The sequence below is a fragment of the Lates calcarifer genome, linkage group LG7_2 (assembly GCF_001640805.2).
Source record: "Lates calcarifer isolate ASB-BC8 linkage group LG7_2, TLL_Latcal_v3, whole genome shotgun sequence".
Lineage (NCBI taxonomy): Eukaryota > Metazoa > Chordata > Actinopteri > Centropomidae > Lates > Lates calcarifer.
This window is the reverse complement of record NC_066854.1, coordinates 241,854-252,146: the sequence shown is the minus strand read 5'-3', so window position 1 is coordinate 252,146 and position 10,293 is coordinate 241,854. Positions and strand designations below refer to the sequence as shown.

The 10,293-nt window shown below is 41.8% G+C and overlaps 3 protein-coding genes across 3 annotated transcripts in view; 2 read left to right on the top strand and 1 right to left on the bottom strand.

Moving 5' to 3' along the window:
- The window catches only part of tbx19 (T-box transcription factor 19), an 11,487-nt gene extending 11,163 nt beyond the window's left edge, over positions 1–324 (top strand). The window contains exon 8 of the mRNA XM_051065835.1: positions 1–324. This exon is cut by the window's left edge and continues 581 nt beyond it. The gene's annotated coding sequence lies outside the window, so the exon portion shown is untranslated.
- A 1,664-nt stretch (positions 325–1,988) lies between these two features.
- On the top strand, positions 1,989–5,528 carry pcid2 (PCI domain containing 2). The gene is made up of 15 exons (XM_018667142.2): positions 1,989–2,114; positions 2,745–2,811; positions 2,896–2,985; positions 3,079–3,152; positions 3,276–3,341; positions 3,448–3,489; positions 3,591–3,645; positions 3,748–3,851; positions 3,949–4,024; positions 4,169–4,310; positions 4,468–4,568; positions 4,673–4,746; positions 4,850–4,975; positions 5,086–5,209; positions 5,308–5,528. Exons 2-15 carry the CDS (start codon positions 2,776–2,778, stop codon positions 5,395–5,397), a joined length of 1,200 nt encoding a protein of 399 aa, XP_018522658.1. The 5' UTR covers positions 1,989–2,114; positions 2,745–2,775; the 3' UTR covers positions 5,398–5,528.
- prozb (protein Z, vitamin K-dependent plasma glycoprotein b) lies at positions 5,270–10,218 on the bottom strand. Its single transcript, XM_018667134.2, has 8 exons — positions 10,059–10,218; positions 8,998–9,161; positions 8,880–8,904; positions 8,433–8,582; positions 8,027–8,158; positions 7,862–7,941; positions 7,601–7,739; positions 5,270–7,471 (listed from the first exon to the last, which is right to left on the bottom strand). The coding sequence occupies exons 1-8, from the start codon at positions 10,150–10,152 to the stop codon at positions 6,675–6,677; spliced, it is 1,581 nt and encodes a 526-aa protein (XP_018522650.1). The 5' UTR covers positions 10,153–10,218; the 3' UTR covers positions 5,270–6,674.
- Between the last annotated feature and the right edge of the window lie 75 nt (positions 10,219–10,293).

The following is a 10,293-nucleotide window of genomic DNA, read 5'->3' as shown; positions in this document are numbered from 1 at the left end:
GCCCCCTGTTGTTCATGTATCCTGGATCCTGTCTTTATTTAAACCTGAGTACAGACGTCTGTGTGAAGAGGAGGAGAAAATAAGAACAGATCTGTCCAGTGTTGTCGTTTCAGCTGCTGCATGTTGGTTGTTGTTTCTCTGCTCGTGATCGTTTCTGAAAAGAAGAAATAAAAAACACGTCACATTAAAATCTATGGTTTCATATCTGCTGCCTGTGGAGACTCTGGATTCTGCTCTGCTCTGTGCTGGTGTTTGTCGCTGCATGAAGTTTCCAATATGGACGACACTGTGATTCTGCTCTGTGTCAATAAAGGTTGAACAACACTTTGTTTCTGATGTTTGATTTTTCTCTACATGAAAACACTGAGGAGTCACTGAAAACCTCCATCCTGCATCAGAGGACAGGAAGTTACAGTTTCAGGATTTAAAAAGTAAAATCCACTCGACGTGTGTTTAGAAAATCTACAATAATAAAATAAAATAATGAGACTTATTATTTATTACTCATTTAATGTGGAACTAACTTCAAATGTGCCTTTGTTCTGTATATTTATAAATATAAATATAGAAAGTATTAAATGTATAATTACCAAATTAATATTTTCTCTGTCTTCAAACATTCATCACAGTTGTTTATATTTTTGTTGTTCCTGACATAAAGTCTGATTTTATTCTGAATATTCTTAGGATAATGGGCCTCTGTATGGACGATAAAGTTTGAATTATTTACGTGCAATAACAAATTCATTCTTTCATAATTTAACTTTAAAGAAAACAGCTTTCTCTCTCTGTTCCTACTTTTGTTGTCTGTGGACGAGTGTACGTACCTGAGCAAACAAACACAGAAGCTGTTTATCAGAAAGCTCAGAGTCGCTCGGATCTTTGGGCGTCTGCAGAATCACGCTGCAGATGTTTATCAGCGTCGTCCTCTGCAGTCTGCTGAGGCAGCAGGAAAGCTGCTTCTGTCCTGAGGGTGGAGCCAGAGTCGGTGGAGGAGGAAGCTGAGGAGACTCACCAACACCACAGGAAGTCTCTCCCTCCGCTGACCAGACTCTAACTCCTCCCCCTCCTGCAGGATATTAACACTATATTAATATGGTTCATATATATTTCATTCTTTTTCCTGTGCTACAGGACTTTACACCTCATTCATCCACTGACTGTTTGTCTGTTAAATCTGTTGTGTTCTGTGTATATAAATGTATATTTAACTGCCTTGTTCTTTGCTGTTACTATTCGTCTCACATGTGCAATAAACACAAATCTATTTACTGTATTTAATTTCATCTGCACAATTTAATTTAAATAAATGTCTGTAAATATTAACAGTGTCCATTTTAAAGTGTATATTTCTTTATTTTTTGAAGGATTAAGTTTCATCACTATTTTATTTTATTTGTATCTTTTGTTATGTTGCTTTATTCCTCTTTATTGATCTGTACTGTGAAATGGAGCAGAGCAATGCCAGAGATTAATAAAGGATCTGATTCTGATTATTATTCTGATCTGATCTTATTGATCATTATTCTGTGATGGCCCCTCTGCTTGGTTCACCTTGCTGTTGCTGTGCTTTGTATCTCCAGGGCTGCAGACTGAGGGGGTACTGATTAGTGATATGGGATACACCTGGGCCCTGTGTGTCTCATGCATATAAACCAGTTCAGCAGTCAGTCCAGGGGCGACCTGACCTCCTGGCACCTTAGTCCTCTGCTTTGTGGTTTTTCCTTCTTTTTGTTTGTTTTCCATCCAACAACACTACTGACTCTACAGATCTCTCCCTTCCACACCTTTGTGTTTATTTTGATATATTTTGTTATAAATAAACAATTTTGTTACATAGTATACCCGAGTGTCTCTTCCATATTTGTCTTTTGTTTGTTTACTCCTCTTTTCCTGGATTTTATCTCTGGTCTAAGTTTAAAGCTGTAACAATTACTCCGGATCGTTTCCGGTATCGTGGAAGCTTTTATTTTGAAATAGCTGCGACTACCGGAAGCTAACCTCCGTGACCCGGATGTTGTGCGTCATGTCCGACGGTTGAAAACAGTCCGTGTTTGTGAGTGAATGAAGTGAGAGTGAGCGGATATTTACTGGATTAAATCTGCATTTTTCAGGTCGGTAACAGTTTTTATTCCATTTTTAGATTTAATCGATCGTTCGTTTCCGTTTGTTTCCGTCAGAAGACGAAGGTGAAACTGTTTAACGTCAGTTTTTAACCCGGAGTGAAGCGCTAACATCGTGGCTCACGATGGTTAACAGAGAGTTCGTTTGTTTAAACCTGATTCTCTGTTTGAGTTGATTTGATTTTATAATAATCTGATGATTAAGATCAAACTTCTGAACTGAACGAATCAATGAGTAAAGTTCCTCTTTAATCTCCGCTGAATAAACTTTAATAGTCAGATGTGACTGTGTTTTGTTCACATGTAAATAAATGATGAGGAGTCTGTGAAGTTAAACGTTGCTTTAATCATGTGATGATTGTTTGTAAATATGAACTAATGTTCATTTGTCAGTTTCATAAAAAGAGTTCATGAGAATTTCCTTTAAAGATCTCATTAGTTTCCAATAGTTAATCAATAATCATTCCATCTTTAAACCTCTTCATCTGTTCAATCAAAGAAAAAAAAGTTTCTCCAGAGGCTGAAGTCTGTAAATATTTATTTTGTTTGTTTGAAAATCAATGAATCAATAATCAATAATCGATGAGATGTGGTGTTTTCACTTCTTGTTTCTGTCTCCAGGTGTGAGCAGCTGCTGAATCAGCAGGACGTCATGGCTCACATCACCATCAACCAGTACCTGCAGCAGGTAAGCTCTGACCTCTGACCTCAGCTCACCTGAGTGAACAGGTGGAGAAACTTCCTCTTATTTGTTGGTGTTTTTCTCCCGCAGGTTTACGAGGCCATCGACAACCACGAGGGTTCGTTCTGCGCTGAGCTGCTCTCCTTCAAACACCCGCATGTCGCCAACCCCCGGCTCCAGGTGAGGCTCCGCCCACTCAGGTGTGCGCTCTCAGTGTTGCTAGGATACGGCCTCATCTGTGTGTGTGTGTGTGTGTGTGTGTGTGTGTTTCAGCTGTCGAGTCCAGAGGACAAGTGTCAGCAGGTCCTGGAGCCGCCGTACGACGAGATGGTCGCAGCTCATCTCAGGTAGGACAGACAGCTGATCAGTGTATCGATTATTGGTTATTGATTCTCATTTGAAGAACCAATCAGCAGAATGAGCTGTGCTGACATGAAGTTAAAATGTGTGTGTGTGTGTGTGTGTTCCAGGTGTACCTATGCTGTGGCCAATCACGACTTTGTTGAAGCCTACAAGTTCCAGACGCTCGTCGTTCAATATCCTTCATGAAAACACACAAACATTAAACACAACATCATCCGTGTCGATCAGTCGATCAATCAGCAGCCAATAATCAATCGCTCCTTCTCCTTGACCCGTCACGTCCTTCCTGAGAGCCTTCCAGTCCCACAAAGAGGAGAACTGGTGAGTACGGACGCGAGGAGTCGGATTTAGAGGATGAAGCTGAGATGAACGCGCGGACAGTGAACGCAGCGTCATTAAACTCTGTTGGTTTGTTCTCTCAGGGCTCTGCCCGTGATGTTCGCTGTCACTCTGGATCTCAGGATATTCGCCAACAACGTGAGAAACCTGCTGTCAGACGGACACAGATTTTTCTTTAATCAGTAAAAAGTGATCGGCTGCAGGTCGATCGATCGTATTGATTACAGTGTATGTGTTCAGGCCGAGCAGCAGCTGCAGAAAAAGGGCAAAGGTCAACCTGGGGAGATGCTGGAGAAAGCAGCAGAGCAGCTGATGAGCTGCTTCAGAGTCTGTGCCAGCGACAAGTCAGTGAACTACACACACAGAGTACTGCAGTACTTATATACACAGTGTGTACATGTACTACATACAGACAGTATAAACACAGTGATCTTCTTACAGCCGAGCGGGGATCGAGGACTCGAAGAAGTGGGGGATGATGTTTCTGAGCAATCAACTCTTCAAGATCTACTTCAAGGTCTGAGCTGATCAGTGATCGAAGATGATTATTGATTATTTACCTTAATGTGATTGATTCATTGGAGAAAATTAGAAATATACGATCAGAATGATCAGACACAGGTGAGTCAGCTGCTGATTGGTTACTGTGTGTGTGCTGCAGATCAATAAGCTGCACCTGTGTAAGCCTCTGATCAGAGCCATCGACAGCTCCAACCTGAAGAACGACTACAGCCCCGCTCAGAAAGTCACGTACAAATACTACGTGGGCCGCAAAGCCATGTTCGACAGCGACTTCAAACCAGGTACAACTGGACTGTACTGCAGTACTGGTACTGTAGTACTGTCACTGCAGTACTGTCACTGTAGGGTTTAGATTAAAGGGAAACAGTGCAACAGTAGAATATAACAGTAACGATGTTCAGTCGATGTAAAATCAAATCCGATGTTTTGTCTCTGCAGCCGAGGAGTTTCTGTCGTTCGCCTTCCACCACTGTCATCGCTCCAGTCAGAAGAACAAGAGGATGATTCTCATCTACCTGCTGCCGGTCAAGATGCTGCTGGTTAGAAACTCACCTCACCTGATTTAACCCAGCTCACACAGAGTTTACACCAGTTTAATCCAGATTAAGTCCAGTACGACTTCATGTTGTTTCTGGTCTTTCAGGGTCACATGCCGACTCATCAGCTCCTGAGAAAATACGACCTGATGCAGTTCGCCGACGTCACCAAAGCTGTGAGGTGAGCCGAGGTTTTCTTCTTTCTTTTCTGAGGCAGTGACACAGGAAGTGACATCACAGCGTGTCAGGTGAGCTGTCAGGTGACGTGTGTCTCTGTCTCACAGCGAGGGGAACCTGCTGCTGCTGAACGAAGCTCTGTCCAAACACGAGACCTTCTTCATCCGCTGTGGGATCTTCCTGATCCTGGAGAAGCTCAAGATCATCACCTACAGGAACCTCTTCAAGAAAGTGTGAGTGTCTGGTTTTTGACACTGTTTTTATAGATTTAGTTTTTTGCTCAGACCAGTTGTGTTTGACCTCTGCTCCTCTGTGACCTCTGACCTCTGACCTCTGTCTGCAGGTATCTGCTGCTGAGGACTCACCAGCTGCCTCTGGACGCCTTCCTCGTGTCTCTGAGGATGATGCAGGTGGAGGATGTGGACATCGACGAGGTGCAGTGTATCCTGGCCAACCTCATCTACATGGTAACGACACACACACTCGCTCACACACTCGGCTTCGCGGTCAAACACAGGAAGTAGACAAACATTTAAATCCGTTTTTATTTTCTGTTTCCTGTCAGGGTCACATCAAAGGTTACATCTCCCATCAGCACCAGAAGCTCGTAGTCAGTAAACAGAATCCGTTCCCTCCTCTCTCCTCCGTCTCCTAGACTACATTACCCACAATCCACTCTGGCTGCGACGCTCCACAGATCCTCCCGGAAACTTTACCCATTCAATTAACACCTGTTTTTTATTTTGTACTGTAAAAAATGTTGAATAAAACAGATGCTGGTTTGTAGAGCGTGTATCTGATTGATTATTGACGTTATTGGTTTATTGATACAGTCTGTGTTCCCTGGAGGCTTTGGACCGTCAGTTTAATTATACATCACAAATTTAGATTTACAGTTCAAATAGAAATTCTGACAGGAAATTCAATCGACTTTCATATTTCACTGCAAAATTCTGACACTTTCGTTTCCTTTAAAGTTTTTTACACGTGAAAAGTAAAAATCCTGGATTCTTTACTTCCACAATGTGATAAATGTCCTGTTCAAACTGGGGAGAATATAAAACAGATTATTCTACACTGTTTATCCTTCTGATATCTTGGATTTAATGCAGTATTGAAAATGTTATGGTGAAGTTTTCAATGAAGAATTCAATGAAATCAAACCCACTTCTTTTTTTGTTATTATTTGTTATTATCAGAGCTGGATTAGATTAAATTCCCCTCTGCCGCTGCTTCACATTAAATATTAGATTTTTTTTTTTTTTTAACATTTGATCGGTTGGTGAACGATTCAGATAAAAAATCGATTTGATTGATAAAAGACTTCAACGGAGCAAAGATAGGGAGGCTTTTATTGTGAAGCAACCACAGGAAAGACGATGTATTTGTCACTGATCACGATTGTTTGTTAAAGGTGCTGTTTTTGTTACGTAGCTAACATTAGCATTAGCAGCTGTTTACTTACCAAGAGCTTCAGCCATCGTTGTGTTTACAAGAAATAAGAAGCTAGCTGGTTAGCATGCTAACTTCAAGAGAAGAAGCAGTAGAAATAGAAGTAAGATGTGTTAATATTGGTGAGTAAAGGAATATGTTTCATCAAGATTGGAAATCAAGCAGTTGCTAATGCTAATGTTGACTATGTAGCGACAGCAACACTTTAAAGAATACAACTATAACTCAGTCATTTAGCTGGTAGTTATGCTGTTGTATTTCTGATGATTTAGCTGATGAATCAGTGTTTGCTGCCCCCCTGTGGTAATAAACTGCACCTGCTGTTACCACCAGTAACCACAGGTCGGAAATCATTCATAAAACTGATGAATGAAAGTGAACCAGTTTGGTCCAGTAAAGGGAATCTAGTGGTTTGAAGATGAACCAGCCTGTTAGCTCCTTTTCTAAAGAGTTTTAAAGGTGGCAGCGGTCATCAGGTTTTCATTGAGTCTCAGGATACTGGCTGATTTGCGGGGTCATGCGTTCCTCAACCGCCTCCAGTCTTGGTCTGATCCAGTTTAAGTAGCGGGAAAGTTTGCTGAACACTAGTCCGCCGCTGTCACTGTCACTGTCGCAAGCTGTGGACGACGAGATCAGCAGCCCGGTCAGGAACGCCGTTCCCTTCTCCACTGTGGCGACAGGTGACCCCAGCAACAGACCGCCACATTGCCTGCCCCCAACCTCTGACCTCAAACCACCGTCAGACACAGAGGGCTTCTGATTTTCACTCTTTGAACTGCTGCTGATTTGATTTTCTGCCCCATTTGGCGTCACCTCGGCTCCAGTTTGATTCCGGCTGATGTTCACTATTTGTGCGTTCAACCTTCCCTGGCCTCCATTTTGTTTCCCTAAAGGTTTGTTCAGGCTCCTCTGGGCCTCATTTCGGTTCCCTAAAGCTCCATTTGGTCTCCCTTGAGCTTCAGTTTGCGTCCTCATGCAGAACATCTTGTTGCTGAGTGGATGCGAGACATTCAGCTTGCTGCGACACTCGTCCAGCGTCATGTAGCCCAGGTCCTGATTTTGTCCGCCCTCTGGTTTCCCAGTGATGCCCGTCCTCCCAGAATGCATCAGGATGTTTTCGCTGAAGTCCTTGGCGGGCAGGCAGACGTGGATGAGGGTGGGGCCAAAGGGCAGAGGGCGGGCCAGCTCGAGGAGGATGAGGTCGTTGTCGTGGTGATTTGTTTTGAAACGGTTGTGGACGTACAGAGCACTGACAGCGATGAGCATCCTGTTGTTGCCTTGGAGACAAAAGCGACGTCAAAATAATGGAGCTTTCTTCAACTTCACAATAAAAGTCCAGAATAAATATTTTATCAGATTTCATCATAAACACGTTGGTCAGTTAATAGATAAACTAAGTTCCATACCAGTGACCACGTACAAGTTGGAGGGCCGGAGTTCGGACTCTGAGTCCTGGAGGAGGCAGCGGTTTGAGGTCAGGACAGAGTGTCGACCGAGCACCACGCCATCACACAACTCCACCCCCTTACTGTTCATCAGGGACACCTGGAGACAGAAAACAAACCCACAGCTCCAGTTTACAAGACTGTTAAGGTACACACACCTGTTGATAACAGATACCTGTTGGTATCGAAGCTGTGATTGGACAATGGCTGAGAGGCTCTTACCTGCCAGGGACAGTTTCCATTGCGACATATTGACACAGTCGTGTTGAACTTGTCGGGAAGTCTTCCACAGGGAAACTCCACTGAGGACACAAACACATCATTATTTCACCAGTTTGAACTGGTTTGGTAAATGTGGTACCTTTGGTATTTTTGTGGGGTTCAGACCTTCAGGCAGACAGCTCCGTTGGTCGGCCTGTAGTTTGAATCCCGGCATGCAGGAGCAGGTGAAGGAGTAGTAGGACGCCATGCACAACTGGTGACAAGCTGTCGGACCTTTAGTCGGACACTCTGCGATTTCTGAAACAGATATTTACGTTAAATGAAGACAGGGACTCTGAACATCCCAGGGATATATGTCCTGTAGAGTCATGCACTCAATGACTTGTTCGTGTCCAGTCATTCTGACTGAGCAACAGCCAATGGGAGAAGTCCAACAGCTAACGACCGATGGTGTAAGTCAGACGTTTGGATTTGTAGGCTTGGTCCCACTTTTCATTCATCCAGAAAAAAAAGTCCCTGAACGGACCACGATATGAACATTTTGATGCCGTATCTGTAGGTGCGGTCAAACCTGGTCTGAGTTGAGGTGCAGGGGTCTTCGACAGCTCCAGTTCACAGACTGGTCCGGTGTGGGAGGCAGGACAGGAGCACTCGAACGTCCCTGCTTTGTTGGTGCAGTCTCCTCCATGGAGGCAGGGGTTGGACTTACATTGGTCTCCATCTGGTAAAATCAATATTTTGAAAATTCATCTTTCCAATAAACACAGTCATATTTATTACTTGCTCAGCAAGTTGACTACAATGCTAATCTGTGGTTAGGTAGCTCGTTAAAATCGCAGTGACTAATACAGATTTCAGAAAGTAATCCCTAGGTAATGCTTTGATTTTAAGAATGTGACTGTAACTCTGATCAACACCTATTTAAAATGTAGTTTTAACTAAATACAGTTATGTTTTGCATTCTGAATACCTAACTCCATCTCATGACTAAAACATGTTTATGCTAAAGAAAACTCACCATAGTAAACAGTCCAGAAGGCAAACTGCAGAGAAACAAACTCAAGTTAAAACCAGTTTCCTGCTTCTCCAGATACTGAAAGTCGACCTGTTGTTCAGAATCATTATTAGCGACTGACCGTCTTGGCGTCGTCCTCAAAGCATTCCCGCGCCTCCTCGAAGTTGCACAGCTCCTCGTAACACTCCCTCTCCAGGTTCCCGGGCAGGATCTCCTCCAGCAGGAACATATTGGCCCGTTTGGACCTCAGGAGAACACTGTGGGCCTGAGGAGCCTGACGAAACACTAAAAATACAACATTATATAATAAAATATGTATATTGTATATTTGCGGGTTAGGTTCATCAGACTTTATTAATATTGCCCTTTTCTTACAAACACAATGTAACACAAAATGCTTTAACAATAAAAACTAATACTAACAAAAACTATTACCAATTCAAATAGTAAATTACGATTATAACATAATGATTTATGATTCTGTAATATGTAAATATCTATAAAATATTTTGTTACAAATACAATATTTGTAATACTTTGCATTTTATATAGTATATATATAATATATGTATATATAATTATAATTCTATATTATATATATTATAGTTATAATTCAGATAGTAAGCTGTGATTATAATAAATTATAATCATACGATTTATACCATCCAACGTATGACAACAGTTTGACATAATGTAGTTTCATTTTCATGAACAGTAATAATCACTCAGTATGAATGATGTAGTTGTACTCATGCCACACTGACTTGAGGTTTATACAACTTTGTAAGTCATAATTCTCACATAATAATAAATAATAACCATCTTTAAACTAATTAAAATTATAAAGTATTTAATACTTTGCTGTAATTGTAAATATGACATTAAGGAATCATCACAAATTAAATTACAGGGTCGTAATGACGACGTGTAGTTTGTGTTAAAAACTAAACTACAGTCAACATTTGATTTGATTTATACAGACATGTTTTTGGCACAAATAGGCCCCCATATGTTTCTAACTAAATCTGGAACATTTTAATATTTATTAAGATCATCTAATATCAGTTGAATGATTCATTCGTCTTAAATGAGCTCACTCGTCAACACTGTTTTACTGCACTGCACTAATTATAAACATACTCTAACTAATCACCACCAAAGGTCAGAGGTCAGATGTCTTACCTTGTCCTTGGCTGAGGACCTGAAGGAAAAGGGCAAGAAGGTAAAGAGACAGAACAGACACTCGACAACAAGCAGACATGATGCTGACCGCCATGACACTGAGTTCACTGCAACACACGCCCGCACAAACACACACACACACACACACACACACATATATACACAACGATGAGTCACAGCCAATTCATTTACAAGAAACGTGAAGTGACGCTTGCTCTAAATCTCATTTCTTTTC